This window comes from Podarcis raffonei, chromosome 2, assembly GCF_027172205.1.
Source record: "Podarcis raffonei isolate rPodRaf1 chromosome 2, rPodRaf1.pri, whole genome shotgun sequence".
Classification (NCBI taxonomy): Eukaryota; Metazoa; Chordata; class Lepidosauria; order Squamata; family Lacertidae; genus Podarcis; species Podarcis raffonei.
The window spans coordinates 99,830,432-99,852,530 of NC_070603.1; the positions used below are offsets into that span (position 1 = coordinate 99,830,432).

At 44.0% G+C, this 22,099-nt stretch overlaps 1 protein-coding gene across 1 annotated transcript in view; it reads left to right on the plus strand.

The window, feature by feature from the left end:
* The window catches only part of LRIG1 (leucine rich repeats and immunoglobulin like domains 1), a 135,594-nt gene that overhangs the window by 75,682 nt on the left and 37,813 nt on the right, over positions 1-22,099 (plus strand). The window contains exons 4-7 of the mRNA XM_053378291.1: positions 15,843-15,980; positions 18,537-18,680; positions 20,343-20,486; positions 21,318-21,461. Coding sequence (XP_053234266.1) covers positions 15,843-15,980; positions 18,537-18,680; positions 20,343-20,486; positions 21,318-21,461 — 570 coding nt within the window. The remainder of the gene's footprint in view (positions 1-15,842; positions 15,981-18,536; positions 18,681-20,342; positions 20,487-21,317; positions 21,462-22,099) is intronic.

Here is a 22,099-nt window from a genome sequence, read left to right on the forward strand (position 1 = left end):
TCATCTTGCCCTGCTCATAGGGACAATCAAAAGGTCACTTCAAACACACCACACACCCTGAGAAGAAAGCCGAACTATCTCTTGCCTCAACACTTGGTCCCCCGTATGCAACTTTCTTGTCAGTAGCCCATCTATAGGGCCCCACTTTTAAAAGAAAACAAAGCTGCCCTTTGATGTGGTCTCCAGTTTACTTGTTTCGTTTAAATCTTTGAAATCATTTTGACCTGTCATTTCTAAACTGGGTATCTTGTTTGTTTCATTATTTAATACTACCTCGTTCTTTGGAGAAGTCTAAAGCAAATTGTTCGGTAAGAAACTTGAGTATTTAACTGTTGTAGAGGTGCATGTATTTTGAATTATAATAGACTTTTTCACCCCCCATGCATCACCCTCTTCTGATATTATTTCTTTCCTCTTTCTTTCTTTCTTTCTTTCTTTCTTTCTTTCTTTCTTTCTTAAAATTACTTGTAATTAAGGCCCTGGTCCCATGATGGTGATGTTGCTGAAAACAAAAACAATATTACCCAGTATAAGTTGGATTGTGGGAAAGCAAGTGTGGCTTGGCGTTTAGCTCAGTGTGATGTAAATATCATGTTGTGATCTGTGAAACGTGAAGTTTTGCAAAATTTTTTTGAAAAAGTTGGAAGTGCAGGCTGTGAATGTGAAGGAGAGAAATGATAAGCTCATGCCCGTACATAGGATCTTTCGGTCCCCCCCCCCAGGCCACCTCCCCCGCCCACCGCTGAAGCAAGTGCATAATGCTATTGGTGAGAGATATGTACTGATAGGGTGAAAGTGGCTGAAAGAAAACATGTTGTGCATGTCAAGCCCATTTAATGTTGAATTATACACTAGGAAAATAAAATAAAACATTTCCCCCTGACTCCACATCGAAGGTACAAAATATTTAAGGTGTGGAAGGGCTGGCAAGTAGTGAATAAACAAGTGGGAATTGCAGCAAAGCATTGCATTGTAGAGTGCTTCTGTCAAGGTGCAGCACCCACTCATGCCCCTTTCCAGGATACGCCATTCCTTTTCCTTCTTTGTACCCTTCCCTGGAAAACACACACACACACACACACACACACACACACACTGCTTCCAGCAGTCAGACTATACTCATACCCTCCAACATTTCTCTGATGAAAATAGGGATGTCCCATGCCATAACAATAATTTTACTGTTTATACCCCACGCTGGGCAGCTTCCAACACGTATAAAAAACATACATTAAAAAAACCTTCCCTGTACAGCATTGTCTCCAGACGGCTCAGGGGTCGGATAACTCCATACCCTCCAACAATTTTCCAGTGAAAATAGTGACATCCCAAGGAAAAGCGGGACATTCCAGGATCAGAAACCGGGACGGCTTCTCTAAATCAGGGATGTCCCTGGAAAATAGGGACACTTGGAGGGGTCTGTATACTCAATGTTCCCTGGGCTGTTTCTCTCTCTCTCTCTCCTGCCTAATACACACTTAAGGTTCCCCCCTCCCCTAACATTTTGTACTTCTGCAAATTTTGGAGTTCTGCCAATCTGGCTGATACCTCGCTCCTCTGAGCGGACAGTGCCGTTTTGGCTGCATAAGGTTAAGCATCAGGAGAATGACTTCTCTGTTAGTATGTAAGATTTTAAAAAGTCAAAAGTACATAGAAGCAGCAGTAGAACCTTTTTAATTTTATTTTTAAGAGTAAGCCACAGTTATGCCGGTCCATTTATTGCAAACCCACGTCTTACATTACAACGGTTTTGTGAAAGAGTACGACTGTTTGCTTGAGTGTATGTGGAAAGTATTCTGTGTGGTCATGATGAATAAACGCTAGCCTCCCCATCTCTTCTCTCTCTCCCCCCCCCCCCCCCTGCCATATATGGCCTTATAGCAATTAACACATTTCCTTTTCGGAATGGCAACAGCTAAAGAAGTAATTTTGTGTAGCTGTTCCAGAGAGATTTCTGCTGGATTGGGCTGCTGGTTCATGCTTTCTGAAGCTTTTGCAGAAGTCCCAAGTTGGGGACCTTCTGTTACATAGACATGGACTGTATGGTTAGTGATTGTTTTCTCCCAGTTCTAAACTCGCTTAAAAGATTCCTGGAGCCTGTTTTTGCACAGGCGTTGGAAGGATGTTAGTTTTATAAAGGAATGTTACTCGTGGGTCATTTAACCCATTTTCTATGGTAATGGGACTGTTCTGCTCCAAAAAGAATGTGTGTCGTCCCCCCCCCCCCCAAGTTTGAATGCACTCAGCAGGGCTGTAGGAAACTCAGCAAAGATGGCCTATTCACTTGCTATGCTGTCTTGCAGTTTTTCTGACAACACTCTCATTGATAAGGCCTTTCAACAGCCTGTGAGCAGGCTCCATGCTATAGCTGATCAGCTAGCCACATTTTATCTTGTATGACCTGAAAGTGTTAACAGAAGCCTAAAGTGATTGAGATAGTATTAACAAAGCTGCAAACATGGAGGTAAATCTCTTTCCCCACTCCACCCCCCCCCAAGCCTATTCTTACCTGCATTCGTATCCTTGGTAGTCAGAACAGTATTCAGGAGACTAGGCAAAATCTTTGAAAGTTAATATTTTTAAAGATGGCCAGCAATCCCCTTCCCCTTCCTTCAAAGAGGATTGGCAATTAAAAAGAAAAAGGTATCCTTTGATTGATTTTGATCTAAACCAAGATAGGAGACTCTACCCGGCACCCTTGTTTTGGGTGACTTGCATCCGAGGTTAATCACTATAGCTGCCATAGAAATGGTGTTAAAGTCACCAGCCGTTCCCAACTTTGCACCTTTCAGATGTGTTTGGACTGCAACTCCCATCAGCCATAGTCAGTATGGCCCAATGATCAGGGATGATGGGAGTTGTAGTCTAAAACAGTGGTCTTCAACTGTTAGCAGACCCGAGACCCAACTCATGACTCTCCCAACTAGCAACACAGGACCCACTTTCACATATTAGTTTTTGGTTTATACTTAATAGTGCCAATAAGGCACATTATCAATCCCAGAATGGCAGGTCGCAGAACAATATATGTAGCATAACATTAGCATAACAAAATGGAAACCAGCAAGGAAACTACCCCGTGACCCATCCCTATTCCAGGTTGCAGGGAGTGGACTGAGAGTGATGTAGAAATAGGTTTCCTTATTGAAAAAGGCTCTTTCCTTTCTCCTTCCACTTTGCAGCACTCATGGAAATTGATAAAACAAGTGTCTCATTGGAAGAATTTGCTCTCGCCCAGACACCGCATGTAGTCCTCCTTTGGTCAGCCTCAGCTGGAGTCCAGCATGACAGCAACAGCTGCGATAGCCTCGTGATCCACGAGTTGGAGACCTATGGTCTTAAAACATCTGCAGGGCACCAGGGTGGGGAAGGCTGCTCTCCATCTTAGCTTAGTAGAGGCCCTCTCGCTGAGGTAGAAAATCTAAATCTTCTCTCTGTTCTACACTTGCTCTCCTAAATAGGTGCATATAGTCTTCTCTTCTGCAGCAGAATACCCATCTCTTCTTAACCATGTTTCCTGCTCTCTGAACTTGTGCTAGTTTGGCAACACCTTTCTTACAAAATCAAGTTGGACATCTGGTGCAGTATTTCTGCTAGGCCTCTCCATTTCCAAGCGTAATGGAACAGTTGTGCTCCATTGTCTTTGGAACTAGGCTTCTGCTGCCCAGTTCCTAATAACTCAGCTGGTGTCAGAAATAAGCTAGAAAAGTTTTGCTTTCATTGTTATCCATTCAGTTTGCTGACCTCTCTGAGTCTAACTACCTTCCAGGCACATTAAATTGTGTGGTGATTATAGCAAAAAAAAGAAGTTTGCCTGAGATTAGAATATCTAGCATACCCCATAGATTTCTAGCATAGAAAGCTAGCTAGATTTCTATCTAGCATACTGTATTTTTCGCTCTATAAGACGCACCAGACCACAATACGGACCTAGTTTTTGCAGGAGGAAAACAAGAAAAAAAATATTCTGAATCTCAGAAGCCCCCAGAACAGCAAGAGGGATCGTTGCGCAGTGAAAGCAGCAATTCCTCTTGCTGTTCTGGCTTCTGGGATAGCTACGCAGCCTGCATTCGCTCCATAAGACACACACACATTTCCCCTTACTTTTTAGGAGGGAAAAAGTGAGTCTTATAGAGCAAAAAATACGGTACTCCATATATCTAGCATACCCCATAGATTTCACTTCCGGCTTCAAAAATGCCTGTTCTTTTAACGTAGCCACATTCTGTCTGGCCAAGCAAGAAAGCCCTGCAAATATTCACGCTGGATTTTGTCTGTGTAGAGTTTCACCCTCCCTGCCCCCAGTCCCAAAGTAGGCTCTGGATATGAGTCTGCATGCCTGATTATGTAATAAGAGCCTCTATCCACAGCAATCCAAGAAAGAAGAGCCAATATCCTGTTAGACTGAGTAGTGCATAATTGTTCCTAGAGCTTGCAGAGTTCCTACTTTGGAAAGAGCTTGAGATTCCAGCACAGTGACATGTACCGAATTTGGCTCGCTCTTATATGATATATTAAGGGGTTGGGGGGGGGAACTGGTGTGTAAAAGTTGTCTAAGCGTTTTGTCTCAAGCTCATAGAACAGTGCCTCTTCTAGAATCCAAAAGCAGAAGCAGCCTCCCCAAAAACTTTGCTTTTCAGTTCTCAACTGGGATAACCCCCAAATTCCGTATCTTCAGCTGAATGTAGCTAGAGTCAGGGTGGGGCCTGTGGGGAACGGAGTCTTGTTTTTGTTTTAGCTTTTTTCTTTTGATCAGTGCCCCCCCCCCCTTTTACATGAAATCTAGTTTTGTCTAGAGAAATGGTGATTGAGCAGTTGAGACACTTGATTAAATCCCTGGAGGTTATGAGTTGCTTACACAGAGATTCCTTTTGCCTGTGAAGGGCTGCCCTTTAGAAGCCCCACCCTGACTATCTGATTTCAGCAGGAAAGCCTACAAGCAGCTGCTCAAAAAGAAGCTCAACGGTGATCACCGAGAGAGGAAAATGTGTGCTGGATCTGCCCCATTAAGGATGCACGCCTGGACATGTTTACTAAGGAGTAAGCTCCACTGGAGAGGCTGGTGCCTTAGCTAAAAAACCTCGAGGATTGCAGTGCAAATGTTCAGGATTGCAGCCTCGTACTGTCCAACTGCAATGAAAAATCCCAGGAACGTTCCCAAAACCCTTTAGCCACCACAGCTTCTCACGGTGACACAGAGATCCCGATTTCCCTTCAGTACAGTGGTACCTCGGGTTAAGTACTTTACTCGTTCTGGAGGTCCGTTCTTAACCTGAAACTGTTCTTAACCTGAAGCATCACTTTAGCTAATGGGGCCTCCTGCTGCCGCCGCGCCGCTGGAGCACGATTTCTGTTCTCATCCTGAAGCAAAGTTCTTAACCCGAGGTAATATTTCTGGATTAGCGGATTCTGTACCCTGAAGCGTATGTAACCTGAAGCGTATGTAACCCGAGGTACCACTGTACAGTGTTTCAACGTGCTGCTGGGAGTTCAGAGCCATGTGTCTCCAACACATTTCTTAGCTCCATGCCTCCCTCTCCCTCCTCCCCCACCCAATAAGCAGCACTTCCTGTTTGTATGAAAATGAGATCCGGGTCACTTGAATGCCCCTAAGAACGCCTTGGCTCTGGCTTGCTTAATTTGGCCTCTGTGTCCCTGCCTTGGAGGCAGCGGTGTGGGGGGGACAACACTATTTTTATCTGAGGTATGTTGGAGGGGGTTAGTAGAGAAGACCTAATGTAAGCGTACCAGATACTTCCCATCCCTCTTCCTCCTTGTTTCTCCCCTGCGCCCCGTGTATCTGCTGGCCAGAGCATGGTATGTCCATTAACTGCCTTCTAAGTAACAGGGACGCGGGTGGCGCTGTGGGTAAAACCTCAGCGCCTAGGACTTGCCGATCGTCAGGTCGGCGGTTCGAATCCCCGCAGCAGGGTGCGCTCCCGTTGCTCGGTCCCAGCGCCTGCCAACCTAGCAGTTCGAAAGCACCCCGGATGCAAGTAGATAAATAGGGACCGCTTACTAGCGGGAAGGTAAACAGCGTTTCCGTGTGCTGCGCTGGCTCACCAGATGCAGTTTGTCACACTGGCCACGTGACCCGGAAGTGTCTCCGGACAGCGCTGGCCCCCGGCCTCTTAAGCGAGATGGGCGCGCAACCCCAGAGTCGGACACGACTGGCCCCTACGGGCAGGGGTACCTTTACCTTTACCTAACAGTACATCTTTGGATGATGAAAGAGAGCGAAGGAGTGTTCACATGCGCAGTCAGCTAAGATTTTGCAACTTTTGAATTAACCCCATAGCTGTCCGCACTTAGCTTGGGATCTGCACCTTAAGCATATCATGGTTCATCTGTCAGAGAAATATATTGTAAGCAGTCCCTTCAGAAAGCACTTTCTGCCCTCTTGGGTCCCAAGTGGACCTGTACCAGCTCCTCGATAAGAAGTACAATGAAAGCAGCTTCACCCACAACAAGCAAAGTAATTATGAGTGCAAGAGAGGCATCATAATTTGCTTTGAAATTGCAACAGGTTTTGTAATTTTGTGGTAGATACATCTCTCTTCTGCTTGTTGGTAGACAAAGGCTCTGCCCTATCTCTACACACACTTTAATCTGCGTTAATGGCAACAGTGGGACAGATTGCTAAAGGCTTAGGGGGAAAAAAGAGTTTCAATTATTTAAAACAACAAACACTGAAAACCACGTGACATTGTAGCTATAAAGAAAAACGTGGATATTTGTTGGAATAACTATATATTTTTATTGGACCAAACAAGTTTTAAAAAGTGTTTTCCCCCAAACTCCACAGGTTTATGTTGGGAGATTTAGTTTTTGTTCACAACTGAAAGCTATCTGGTTATTCTTCTCTGAAAAATCAGGCCAGTGTCACTGACTTGAAGCTTACTAGGTTTTACCTTGGAGATTTCTGGTTGTTCTAAACCCTCCAGAAGCAATGGAGCCGATACAATTCTTCAGCACTGAGAACAATACCTTTCGAATCAAGCCTTTTCCTGCCTTCAGGTCAGTTCAGGTTTCATGGTGCCATTTCAAGTATGGCCAAGCAAAAATGGTAATTATTTGAGTTAAGGGTGCAATCTTGTCCATGCTTTCGCAGAAGTAAGACCTGTGAAATTCAATGGTGCTTCCTCCCAGGTAAATGGGCATAGGATGTTAAGGTGATATTAATTAGAAGAAGAGCATAGTTGGCCATTCATTCAACTGGATTTTTTGTTCATTGGCACTGCATATTGGCTTTCAGACATGCATTTGGTGCAATGCTCATAAACTATAGGGAGATGGGTCTAGTGGGATTTTCTCTAGGCAAAGAACATAATAACCTGGTGGATCCGGCCAATGGCCCATCTAGTCCAGCATCCTGTTCTTACAGTGGCCAATCAAATGCCTCTGGGAAGGCAAGAAGTAGGACATAAGCACAAGAGCACACTCTTCTCCCGTGGATTCCTGCAACTGGTATTCAGAAGCATTGCTGCCTCCAGCTGTGGAGGTAGAGTACAGCCATCATGGCTAGTAGCCATCAATAGCCTTTACCTCTATTTGGTCTAATCCTCTTTTATTTTATTTTTTTTAAAAAATATTTTTATTAAACAATTTTTATAGCCACACAAACAATACATAACAGCGACAAATACATAAACAGACAATAACAAAAACAAAACAAAAAACAAGTACCATTTCATATCCTAATTTCTTAAACCTTTCTTCCTCGACTTCCTCATGCCTCCCTTTTCTGTATTCCAAATTCTAATCAATTACTCAGCAAATCTTCCCTTATTTTACTTTAAATTTAAGCTAATCTTCCTTATTCTCCTTGTCTTAACCATTGCTAATAGTAACCATTTACTTTCCAGTCCAACATCATTCTAACTTTCATTAATTTTATAGTATTTCTTTAAATAGTCCTTAAACTTTTTCCATTCTTCTTCCGCTGCTTCTCTTCCCTGATTTCGGATTCTGCTCGTCATTTCTGCCAAGCCCATGTAGTCCATCACCTTCATCTGCCATTCTTCCAGTGTGGGTAGATCCTGTGTCTTCCAGTACTTTGCAATGAGTATTCTAGCTGCTGTTGTAGCATACATAAAGAAAGTTATATCCGTCTTTAACACCCCTTGGCCGACAATGCCCAAGAGAAAGGCCTCTGGTTTCTTAGTGAAGGTATATTTAAATACCTTTTTAAGTTCATTATAGATCATTTCCCAGAATGCCTTAATCTTCGGGCACGTCCACCAAAGGTGAAAAAATGTACCTTCCTTTTCTTTACATTTCCAACATTTATTATCAGGCAAATGGTAAATCCTTGCAAGCTTGACTGGGGTTATGTACCACCTATAAATCATTTTCATAATATTTTCTCTTAAGGCATTACATGCCGTAAATTTCATCCCGGTGGTCCACAACTTTTCCCAGTCAGCAAACAAAATATTATGACCAATGTCCTGAGCCCATTTAATCATAGTTGATTTAACCGTTTCATCTTGTGTATTCCATTTCAGCAGCAAATTATACATTTTTGACAGATTCTTAGTACTGGATTCTAACAATTCAGTCTCCAATTTTGATTTTTCCACCTGGAAGCCAATTTTACTGTCCAATTTAAACACTTCATTTATTTGGTGATAGTGCAACCAATCTCTCACCTTCTCTTTTAATTTCTCAAAACTCTGCAATCTCAGTTTGTCCCCTTCCTTTTCCAGAATTTCCCAATATCTTGGCCACTTCGACTCCATATTTAACTTTTTAACTGCCTTAGCTTCCATTGGCGACAGCCACCTTGGGGTTTTGTTTTCCAGCAAATCTTTATATCTGACCCAGACATTTAATAGTGCTTTTCTGACAATATGGTTTTTAAAACTTTTATGTGCTTTAACCTTGTCATACCACAAATATGCATGCCACCCAAAAATATTGTTAAAACCTTCCAAATCCAAGATGTCTGTGTTTTCAAGAAGCAGCCAATCTTTTAGCCAGCAGAAAGCTGCCGCTTCATAGTACAGTTTAAAGTCTGGCAGGGCAAACCCCCCTCTTTCCTTTGAATCCGTTAATATCTTAAATTTTATTCTGGGCTTCTTGCCCTGCCAGACAAATTTAGATATATCTTTCTGCCACTTCTTGAAACAATCCATTTTATCCATTATTTGTAATGCTTGGAACAAGAACAACATTCTTGGCAATACATTCATTTTTATAACTGCAATTCGACCTAACAAGGAAAGCTTCAAATTTGACCAAATCTCCAAATGGTCTAATCCTCTTTTAAAGCCATCCAAGTGGGTGGCTTTCTCTGCCTCCTGGTGGAGCGAGTTCCATAGTTTGACTTTGCCCTTGATCAATACCAGCCTGCCTTCTGTAGCTCAGTTGGTAGAGCATGAGACTCTTGATCTTAGGGTCATGGGTTTGAGCCCCGCATGAGGCAAAAAGATTCTTGCATTGCAGGGGGTTGGACCAGATGACCCTCTACAATTCTATGATTCTATAGGGCAGGCATGGCGAAACTTGGCCCTTCAGATGTTTTGTAACTACAACTCCCATCATCCCTAGCTAACAGGACCAGTGGTCAGGGATGATGGGAACTGTAGTCCCGAAACATCTGGAGGGCCAAGTTTGGCCATGCCTGCTATAGGGTCTCAGACTAGCAGCTATTATGCTTTGATATAAAAATGTGTAAACCTAAGTTTGGTGGAATCTAATGGTATAACTGTAGTTTAGGGAGACGGCCCTGGGGGGGCGAGTCGCCTGGAGTCAGGGCCCTGAATCTACACATTGAACCAAGAGGGCAGGGGAGAAGAAGATGCCCAATCTGATGCCCTGCTCTAGCCTCTAGTCACCAAGGCCTAGGGATGCTTGGCACAAATCATAGTAGGATTTTTGTTTTATTTTTTTAAAATCACGGTTCTGAGCAGCTGTTCAAATAAAGTGTGAATTTCATGTTGGTCAGATGAGGTTGGCAAGGCTGGTGGGGATGTGAACGGAGTCAATGTGTAGGCTCCTGTGTGGTGGCTTGCCACACATGGACTCTGGAAAAACATTTGGGCTGCCGGCCCACGAGATGGACACCTGAGGCTTCCTGTGTAGCTTGTTTGGCTTGCGGTGCGAAGGCTAAAGTGATGTAACCTAGGAATGAGGTAATCAATGAGCTTATGTGTGCGTGCATGTGCTCACACACTTACTAAATAGCCAGGAGTCCCCCTAATGGAGGCTGCCTGAGATACAGCGACCTAGAAATAGAAACGAGCTTTTGTTTACTCTTGTCAAAGTCAAGAGAGGAAACGCTGGAAACTCATCATGCTTAATTGGGCGCTGTCAATGCTGTGTAGTTGCTGACAGGCACCCGGGGAAGGTAGCCTGACTAGGAGATAGGATTTTGGTGTGGCGTCTTTTGCCAGGTTTGCCTTGTTGAACCCCATCTATTGTTGACCTGTGGACCAAACGGAAGATCGTGGTTGATCGCTTAAATCCATTTTCATCAACAGGGGACCCATGCTCAGTTTGCAAACTCAAGGTTTGCCTCGGTTCCTGAATTCTAAAATAGGAATAACAAAGGTTCACTGCAGAAGAGCTATGCCAGAGAAATCAGTAGCCATATTCACACCTGGCCCTAAACCTGGGTTTATTGCTATGTGCACAAGCTGGAGGGATTTACTTCCAGACAAAGGATTTGCTTTCAGTTTACCTGAATCTTGGTTTGTCTTGTCGTCTTGATCCGAATAAACTGGCTTGTCCGTTGAGCCAGCTCAGCCTTCTAACAGGCTTGCAGGAAGTTTGTTGTGGCTCATTTCTTCTAACTTGCAGGAGGATCCTGTTGTGCCAGGTGCCAGGAAGTAAACCGAAGTATGAAATGTCCCAAGCTATCAGTTCATTGACCTAATTTTCCACCTCCTGTTAGTGCCTGTTGGTGTCCTGTCGCCACCCACTCCCTTGTTCCTGCTGTGGACTTTCGCTCCGCCTAGCATTGATGGTTGGAATTCCCACTTATGCAAAACGTATTGATTTTTCCTGTGCTGCGAAATGCAGGTGGTTGGCGGTGAAGCTGTAGCACGAAGGTGATACTCACATAAGCAAACAGTGTTCGGCAGTCCTCCACAAGCTATTCTGGCATCACTCTGTAGCAAAGACTCTTGTGGCACCATAAAAAACGATGCACGTGCTTTTGTAGATTGGAGCCCACCATGCCACAGTAAAACCACAACCCTAGGACTCTGATAATGCCTGCTGGCTGCTTGGGGATAGCATAGAGAGGAATACGTGTGAGAGTGTGTGTATATCCTAACCTACGGTACAGAGGCAAAAATGTACATAGTGCATCACACTGTTGATTCATGTTAAGCTTGTGATTCGCCAAGACCCCTGGATCCTTTTCTTATGTACTGCTAGTAAGCCAGGTGCTTCCCCCCCCAAAAAAAATCTTATATTTGTGCATCTGGTTCTTCCTGCCTAAGTACAGAACTTTACATCTGTCTCTATCAAAATTCATTTTGTGAGTTTGGGCCCAGGTCTCCAATCCATTAAGGTCACCTTCAATCTTGGTTCTGTCTTCTGTGACATTATCTACCCCTCCCAGTTTGGTGTCATCTGTGGATTGGATGAGCTCCACCTACTTTTGCCTCTGAGCCTTCCCAAACACTGGCATGTAGTCCCCATGTGTTTACCTGGAAGGAAACGTGGGCCTTGGGGTGAAAAAATGTCCCCTGCCCCTGGTTATGAGGCAGTGCTAGACAATGAGGTAGGTGGAAAATCTTTTCTGCCAGAGCTCAGTTGGTTTAAGCTTCACCCCTTAACATCAACCCTGGTCGTATTTGTACTGCTGTGTAGGCCGTATTTACGGACTGTTCTTTTCCCGTCTTATGGAGAGGAATGGTTCCTTATGGATAGGAGATTAGGGTAGGAGCTGGTCTGCTTCTCTCCCTTTTGTTACAAAGCAAGCATATTGCCCATCTCGCTCCAGGGCCAGTGCTGTAACTAATTAAGAAACTGGTGTACGCAGCGTACGTTGAGTTTCACAACGGCTGACCCAAGCATGTCAGGAGTGCATATCCAGCCCCTGGCCTGCTCTTGTTATGTATCTGAGTTCCACCTGAACAAACAGCCTCTCTGCAATGGGGCTTGAGAATCTGCCAAGCTTTCCCTTGGGAACTAGTGATTCGGTGGCCTCGGAGCACAAAGTGGGGGCTACTTTTACGGATACTCACTTCCTGCCTGAAGAACGTACTTAAAGAGACTGCAGTTTCCTTTCCGAAGTGTTACACTCTTAAAGGGTCAGCAGAGGCTTTCAGTGTGGGGCAAGGAACATTGTTCGTAGGTGTTTTTTTCTTAATGCAGATCAGTGGGAAGCATATATATTACATTGACCCACTATTGCAGCTTATAGAGTACACATACCTGTGTCCTTAAACTAGGGGATAGTCAACGCGGTGGTCTCCAGATGTTGCTGAACTGTAGCTCCCATATTGATCCATCTAGAGTGCCTCATGTGTGACCACCCTCAAGTATGGATTGGACACCACGCAGGAAAAAAAGAGAGTGTGCACCTCGGTGACGCTTCTGCTTTCAAAACTTGAACGGGCTTTGTTGAAAAGCTGTCCCTCAGATCATGGGCCCTGTTTGATGTTTCATCACCCAGAGCCTATAGAGGCTGAGGAGCTGACTTTAATTCCCTTGATATCCATCTGTAGTACCACATCTGACATCAAATGGACTGAAATGGTTTGGGAGCTGTCATGTGTTTCCTTAGCTGATCATGAATATGCCTCTCTGCATGCTGATCAGTTAAGATAGAGTGGTAGATGCAAGTTTGAACATTACTTAGGTTGGAAGTATGCACAGACTGATGTGTTGGAACCAGTCTCAGCTGGGCTCAGAGGAATGACTAGCTGCTGCTGCTGCTGCTGCTGCTGCTGCTGCTTCTTCTTCTTCTTCTTCTTCTTCCTCCTCCTCCTCCTCCTCCTCCTCCTCCTCCTCCTCCTCCTTCAATTATTAAACATTTTGTAGCACAACTTCCCATCTCTACTTTTCCCTCACATATTTCCCTCCACCTGCCCATTTCCCAAGGTGGGCTTAGGTTTCGGGATAGCGTCTCTTACTTAAATCCATTACACTTATGAAACATAAGCAGAGCATCTTTAACGCACCAAACTATAAAAATAAAATAACAACACCGTGAACAAAGAACCTCTCCCAGTGTGGTCATAAATCCTGAATTCTTTTTTGCACCCTTCTTTTATCTCAGTTGACATGTTGTTGGGATGGCTACCTCTTGATGCAAGGCTGATCTGGATGGTTTTTATAGAATGTAGAAGTTGAAACTGGCTGTGACTAAGCAAGCGACAGCTTAAGAGACGGAAAGCCAGAAGGCCCATTCCTAGCAGCAGTGCTTGATTCATCCCATGTGACCTCTTTTTGATCTAGATCTCCAGTCATGGTCTGGCAGCCCTTTATAACAGGAGACCTTGCATGTCCTCTGGTAGAAGGCATTTCTAGGTGGTTTAATTGTTCTCCTTCCGCATGTACATATCTGAATATTAATAGAACGAAAAGGGAGGTGCAGAGCTCCCCTCTCATTTGAAGCTTCCTTTTGGTTTTGATGCTTATAGCAGGTGGTGCCTTAATGGGGTTTTTGCTGTATTAAGGCTTCCTTCCACCCCCAACTCCCTAAATTAACAAAGCCGGGCCAATACTGAAAGCTGATACTAGATGAAGGCCAACCGTGCAATTTCCCCCTGCCTCCCCGTTCTCCTCATGGCAAACCAAAAATAGCCTTCACCCTGCGGAAGGAAATTCTCCCCCCTCCTACTTGTACTTGTGGAAAAGGCTGCCAAAAAGATTTATCAATAAAAAAACCATGAAGACGTTTAGCACCGGCCTACCCACTGGGATTAAGGTGTAACCTTAGCTTCTCTTAAGGGATACTCCAGTATTCCTAGAAAAGCCATGATCCTTTTGAAGTAGCCCCACCTGTTTTGCTCTGTCATTTCTCACTCCACCTCTAGCGCATGCGCACCTTTCTTACCTTTTGTTTTACTATGCCATCTGCTTCAAATTGTGAACAATAATGTAACACCTTATTAAGAAATAAGTACATTGATCTAAGGAGGTTTGGAGGGTGGTGTCTGCATGTCATCCGTGTTCCCCTTCTCCCAAGAAAGTGCAAGACTCACCAAGGCTCTCTTAGCTCAGACTGAGTCGCATTGAACTCTGCAGGGCTTACTGTCAGGTTAACGACATGTAAGACCAGGTTGCACATTTTGAAGGGCAACAGTATATATGTGCCTCTTGCACAAAGTGTTCAAGGTCAGTATGCTTCATCTGTGGAGATGTTAATTGTGAATAGCGTATACTGGAGGACTTCAGTGGAACGCTTGCCCATGTGGAGTAATCAGAGTTTCATGTAGTGATTGCTAAAAAGCCCCAGCACATTATTATGATTGGATCCCGAACGCCTTGGAAGTCGAACATTTTGGCCCCCGAACGCTGCAAACCCGGAAGTGACTGTTCTGGTTTGCGAACGTTCTTTGGAACCCAAACATCTGATGGGGCTTCCGATTGGCTGCAGGAGGTTCCTGCAGCCAATCAGAAGCTGTGCTTTGGTTTCCGAACATTTTGGAAGTCGAACGGACTTCCGGAATGGATTCCGTTTGACTTCCAAGGTACAACTGTTTTGGGAAAAGGTATGGCGTTGCAGAGGCCAGGAAGGTTGGGTGTTTGCCGCAAGGTGCAATCTCGACTGTCACCCTACCTGCTCTCCCCTACGATGACAACCGATGGTGCAACTTGAATAGGCTCTAAACGGCAAGTAGGTGGACCAGTGACAAGATAAAAATCAATGTAGTTTGGGCTACACCCAAACTAGCATGGTTGTAGTCTTGACTGATTTCTTTACCCCGCTCTGCAAATGGTGGTGGAGCTCTTTTAATTTAACAGCTCCATCTCCTCTAAACAATAACCACAAAAAACCACCTCACATTTAGTATAATTTTCTCCAGCCAAGTTAGACCATAACTAGGTCAGTTGTTGAGCTTGGTGGGAGTGGGGGAAGCTGTTGAGGCCCACCTAGGACAGAGGGTGGCACTGCAGTGGGTCCCAACTGCCTATGGGTCTGCTTTGTGTGCCTATGACAGAAATGGCGCTCGAGTATGGTTGGTTGATCTTACTTAAATGGTCCTAGATCCCTATAGTGTGGCCAAATCAGGTTGATGAAAGTGGCTTATCTGACAGTGGTGACAAAATAAGATTCTTCTGTGGACCCCTGCCTCCTTGTATTGGTACTGTTTCTTCACACTACTCATTCCTGGCTTCTGGTCTCCGATCAACATGGTGCTTTTGTAACCACACCCTGATGAGGATGGAGTTAAAGACCGTTGGCTTGTATGTTGCAAAATTCCAGTAGGTTTTACTTACACACACACCTGCCTTGTGTCATTCCATCTGGGCAATGCATAGTTTTATATATCGGAAGTGACTAAAAAGAATTTACATTACTTTGCTCCGTTTGACTATATATCTCACCCTTCCCCTCTCATATGGCCTTGTTCTTGTATTACATCTAAACGAATAGCTTTAAAGTCTTCCTCCTATTCTGCCTGGTGAGCTGCGCTGTGTAACTTGAAAGCTTGTCTATGCCAGCATATGCCTGTCTAATAAAAGGTATTCTCATACCTTTAAAAAGAATAATAATAATAAAAAATCTAATCTAATTGTCTCCATAAAATGGACTGCATGCCATCATGGAGCCAAACAAGTTAGGAGAGACTTGTTTATTAGATGCTAGTACTTATTTTTAACACAAGGGAGGGAAAAGTGGATTATGTCAGATTCTCCTCTTTTCTGTATTGTAGGAATCGCAACAAGATCTCTAGCATTGAAGCGAGCCAACTGGAGCCCTATATTGCCCTGGGAACGTTAGATCTGAGCTCGAATAACATCACGGAAATCCGAAGTGGCTGTTTTCCAGTGGGGCTTCGTATAAAGGATCTGTAAGTTCTCCCCACCCCCCACACATTTTTTTTTTATTTAAACATTTTATGGGAAAGTATCTGTTTATACACCAAAGGCTGACTTTTAAAACCTATTTCTTTTAAAACTGGATTACAGAGATGGATTATAAATCAGCTGGGTGTTGCTTGTCCTTTTGTGTGTGTGTGTGTGTGTGTGTGTGTGTGTGTGCGCATATTATCTCAGTTCTTTAAGTGATCACGTTACGTATGATGCGGGTTGAAAAAACTCCTTGTTGTTCCTTTCGCTTGCTCTCTTCTGACAGTTTTAAACAGACAGATGATGGAGCAAGAAAGCTGAACACAGCAGTAATCCAGGGCAAGGGTCTTTGGTCCCTAGGCTGCTGCATTCTCTTATTCCCACTTGCTGAAGGAAAGAGAACAGGGGTTTGGGGGGGCAGGGGAGGGCAGGGGTTGGGGAAGAGAATGAGCCCCGGAAGCTTGATTGTGCACCACTAAGAGAGAGGCCAAGTGCTAATTATTTGTATGGGATTTTTAATCAAAACTTCTCTGCTCTCTTTTTACTGCATCACATATTATGAAAATGCTCGTGCTGCAGGGTTGTACACGGTTGTAAATGTCTGTTTATAAAGAAAGGAGAAAGACAAATTGTGACTTCTGGCTTGGATTATGTCACAGCTGAACTATACTGAACATTGATGTGCGGCGGTTTTCTGATTTTTATTTTCTACAAAATGGTCTGCAGCAGAAGCTCAGAGGCAAAATTTTGTACTGGTAAAGACATATTTTTGTAAACATTGCTTTATGTGACCCTCAAGAGGTACAACGTTTAATGCTGTGAAATGAAACTGAGTGCTAAGAATACTTTTCACTATGCATTATTGAAATTGAGTAGGGGTGGACAGAACATAGATTGAAATACCACTGGTTAGATTACTGGGTAAATTCCTAGGGATTCTGATTGTCAGTTGTTCAGCAATAGCAACAACAAAAGGCTGTTCTCTCCTCACACCTCCTTACACACATACAGGCTAGGTTATTTGAATCACCTGATGTGTAGCAAATCAGATGGAGATTTATACTTGTTTATCCTAGTTATCCCAGTTGATGGGTTACTTCTTCTTCTTTGGAGATCACTCATACTTGAGTAAGATTGTCTTCTATGAACACGGTCTTAACCGTGAAGTGAAGGCCAGTTCTGGATCTGCACATCCTTCCACAGTGGGGACATAGGTTTCTGGGTGGGAGTTGATCAGGATGAGGGTTTGCCAAATGTGCCTTCCTCTTTGCACATTTCTCCCTTTTGTCCTGAGTTTGAGCGTCTTCAGAGTCCATGACGCCTTTGGTAAAGGCTGTTCTCTAACACTGGCTCACAGACCAGTGTTTCTTAATTGTCGGTGTTTATACAGGTACCATATTTTTCGCTCTATAAGACTCACCAGACCACAAGACGCACCTAGTTTTTGGAGGAGGAAAACAAGAAAAAAAAGATTCTGAATCCCAGAAGCCAGAACAGCAAGAGGGATCGCTGCGCAGCGAAAGCAGCGATCCCTCTTGCTGTTCTGGCTTCTGGGATAGCTGTGCAGCCTGCATTCGCTCCATAAGACACACACACATTTCCCCTTACTTTTAGGAGGGAAAAGTGAGTCTTATAGAGCAAAAAATATGGTAATTGACTGTTCCTCCTGAGTCAGCCTTTTGCATCTTGCTTTGCCATCCTGCAAGCCCTCATTTTGCGCTTGGCTCTGTTTGATGGAAGAATTGATGCTTTTGAATTATGGTGCTGGAGGAGACTCTTGAGAGTCCCATGAACTGCAAGAAGATCAAACGCATCCATTCTTAAGGAAATTAGCCCTGAGTGCTCACTGGAAGGACAGATCGTGAAGCTGAGGCTCCAATACTTTGGCCACCTCATGGGAAGAGAAGACTCCCTGGAAAAGACCCTGATGTTGGGAAAGATTGAGGGCACAAGAAGAAGGGGACGACAGAGGACGAGATGGTTGGACAGTGTTCTCGAAGCTACAAACATGAGTCTGACCAAACTGCGGGAGGCAGTGGAAGACAGGAGTGCCTGGCGTGCTTTGGTCCATGGGGTCACGAAGAGTTGGATACGACTAAACGACTAAACAACAACAACAACAACAACTGTTTGATGGACTTTGGGTTCTGTTAAAACAAAAATGCATCCAAGAATAGAAGCTATGTAGTATGAGCCAGTATTTAAGTCAAACTGAACATAGATGCTAAATTCCAATAATTGCACTCTTCCTGCTAGGCTATAGTATATGTTTGCTCTGTAACTCCTTCACTTCTGACATGGGATGTGTCAGCTACTGATTCCTCTGGGAGGTTGAAGGTGCTGAGGTCCCTCTGGGGATCTCTTTATCATCAGCTGTCTGAATTGTGCTAATGGAAAAATTGGCTTGGCTTGTCTGTGGAGGGGGGAAAACATTGGATTTTTAAAAATAATAATAAAAAACCCACGATGTGTCTAATGTCACCAGCCACTCAGATAAAGAGTGAACAGCCAATACCTCTGACATAGCCGTTTAAATGTTCTGTGATGAATTATTACAGGCACCTGGGGAGCAACAGAATCAGCATCCTGGAGACCAAGGCTTTTGATAGCCTGTCACGATCCCTTCTAACGCTTCGCCTGAGTAAAAACAGGATCACCCAGCTTCCTGCTAAAGCATTCAAGCTGCCCAAGCTAACACAACTGTGAGTAGAAATGTGCAGTTTAATTATGGGCAACCAAACTTTATGGAGACAAACGTTCCCTGAGGACATGCTCACCAAATGCAATCCTCCTTCACGTCCATAAAATGTTGGATAAACTATATTTTAATGGCCCTATGGTGACACCTAATAAAGCAAATTAGGAATAGGTTGGGTTTTTTCCTGGTGGTCCTGCATGGCCTTGACTTCTTTTTTAAATAAGAAAGAGAGATAAAGCCCTGTTGGGAGAGTAATCTGAAAAGAGTAGTAATAATAATAATAATAATAATAATAATAATAATAATAATAATAGCAGCATTAATTACTTAGAACATACAGTGGCGACCACTGCACTAGTCAATCCAGCCGGTGCATTTATTTTTCTCGTTCCTTTTTGTTACTCCCTTTGTTTCACAAGAGGGCAGTGAAAGCGAATTAGGTCAGAGGGCTTTCTCGAAACCCTGTTTTGAAGACCACACATGGGTCTTTTATTTGGTAATAAAACTACAACGAGGGAAGGCTGTTAAAGTGTGTGGTTGACATTTAGATGGGCAAAATGGTGCTTTTGATGAGTTAGCACACACGTCGTTGTTTGTGCAGTCAGAGCGTAGTGTGGGCTGCATTTGATCACAAATACACATCTGCATCTGCAAATGTGCTTTGTGCGCAGATAATTGACCTTTGGCTTCAACATTCGCTTGCTGCTTTCTAAACGCTTGGAACTCGACTCAAAGGCTGGATCGCGCACCATTTAGTATATTATTTCAATTGACATTAAAAAAAACCACACAATGGAGATTTTTATATGCAGAGACAAAATAACTTGTGAATCTCTTTTAAATTTTACACAAGCTAACAAGTAGGATTTCGGTCAGGCACTTCCCTCTGGTGAAAGTAACTGGTCACCTGTTCAAACAGTGGATTCATAGAAGATTCCTATTTCCCTCACTGCAAATCCTGTGCAGAAAACGGGTTTGGAGTTCAGTTTTCCTCTGTGATAACCTTTCTTCTTTGAATATTTTTAGGGCAATCGAAGATAACAACCCAGCTTCTAATGCTGTGCAGCTATGGAGGGGCTACTGTATGTAGGAGTAGTGATCCGTAGGGCAGCACAGGTGGGGCAGCATTGCTCACCTGCGTTCTGAACACAGGTGCACGTTACTGCTGGTTCCTGCGAAGGAGAGGGCTTGGGGATGGCGCCAACCTGACTTTCCTGCCACCACATTGCTCCCTATTTCCCATCCCTTTTCCAAGAACCAGCAGCAATGCTCACTGCTCAGAAGGCCACCTCATCAGCAGTGCCCCTTCACCAGCCTCTTCTGTTAGATTCATAGTTGCACATTAAATATTGTTCTCTGGGCAACCTCAATTAAATTATTTCTGTAGCTGTCCAGAGACTCTTAATACAAAAGCTCAAAGTAATGTTGAGAGTGGTCTTGGTCTCCATAGGGTTGGACCCAGAAGTCTCTTCTGTTCACCAATGAGCTGTGTATACCTTGCACTTGGATACTATGCTTCAGATCCAAAGTATGCACTCTCTTGTTTCATGTCCTTCAAATGACGCGTGTTAAGAGCAGCAGAGGTTTTTGGTTCTTGTTCCCCCATCCTCAACCCACTGGAAAACAATGGTCTTTTAACACCCTTCTGTGCTGTTGGCAATTTTAGGGAGCTGAACCGGAATCGCATTCGTCTGATAGATGGCCTGACGTTTCAAGGACTGGACAGATTAGAAGTTCTGAAGCTCCAGAGAAACAACATAAGCAAGCTGACCGATGGTGCTTTCTGGGGTCTGGCCAAAATGCAAGTTCTGTAAGTTAAAAGATGGTTATTACTCATAAGTTCCAGGCATGTGCTGCAGATGCCTGGTGGGTAATTCTGGCGTGCAACTTACAATAGCATTGGTGTACTAAGGCTTTCGTAGAGATGCACTTTGACTTGATAGCAAAAGTGCACCTCTTGTCTACAAGGATAGGACAGCCATCTTCAAATATCTTAAGGGCTGTCGCGTGGGACAGGGAGCGTGCTTGTTTTCTCCTGCAGGACTTGAACCAATGGCTTCAAGTTGCAAGAAAGGAGATTCCGACTAAACATGCAGAAAAACTTTCTGACAGTAAGAGCTGTTTGGCAGTGGAACAGACTCCCACGAGAGGTGGTGGACTCTCCTTCCCTGGAGGTTTTTAAGCAGTGGTTGAATGGCCATCTGTCATAAATCCTTTAGCTGAGATGCCACGTTGCATGGAGTTGGACTAGAGGACCCTTGTGTCCCAACTTGTAAGATTCTATGATTCTATGACTTTTACTCTAAAGCCACAAGCTTATGCATGCATGCCCATTGAACACAGTGGAACTTACTTCTGAATGAGATAGAGCTATTAGCCTAGAAAGGGGGGCATTAATGGGAGATTACTGTACCTCTGGGACCAAACCCAAATAATGGCATGCTAAAGCTGGCTGCTGGTTTTGGAGAAGACCAAGGTGGCATGTTCTTGGTCTTAAGAGGTATTGTGGGCTGGCGGAGTGGAGGTGGGAATTAAGAAATAAATGTGGCGTTTTGTACATGGGTTGTTTTTTTCTTCTTTAAGTACATGCATGTGAGATGTGAACTGGTGTATAATATGTTTAAACTGGCCATGCTTCCAGGAATCTGGAGTACAACGCCCTCACAGAGGTGAACAGCGGCTCCCTGTATGGACTTGGGTCTCTCCAGCATTTCCATCTCCGTAACAACTTGATTTCCCATATCAACCCAGCTGGATGGCGCTTCTGCCAGAAGCTGAGCGAACTGTGAGTAGTCTCTCCTGAAGTTGCTAACGGGCGGCAGTGAAAGTAGCTATTAACGGGCAAAAGCACCCAGTGCCTGGCACGTTTTATCCATGCTCTCGTAATGTCCTGTTTGGATTCCTGCAGTGTGCTGTATGTGTAGGGCTGCCTGTGGAAACATTTCTGAAACTTCAGTTAGTGCAGAATGCGGGCAGCAGCCATAGTTTTGACTGGCACTTGCTCACGCACATCGTGCCCCACCGGTTTTGAAAGAAGTTCACTGGCTGCCTGTTCATTTCTGGGCCCAGTTCAAAGGGCTGTTGCCAAATGGTTTGGGACCCAAGAAGGTGAAGGGCCTCCTCCTTCCATGCCATCCTGCTTGCACTCGAAGATCATCAATGGATGCCTTTCTCCATATATTCCCCTCATCAGAAATAATAACTGTTTCAGCAAAGGAAAATGTCTTTATGGTGTGACATGCGTTCTACAAGGTGGTATGCCCGACACCAATTTTCTTGTCCTTGAGTTGCCAGACAAAAACCACCTTAAGTATTTTAAACTCTCTGTCTTTTAATTTTCATTGGCTGCTGATTTTTTTAAAAAAAAAATGGTTTTGCTTGTTTGTTTTTATCGCCTTGAAATTTTGGATAAAAAGGCAGTAT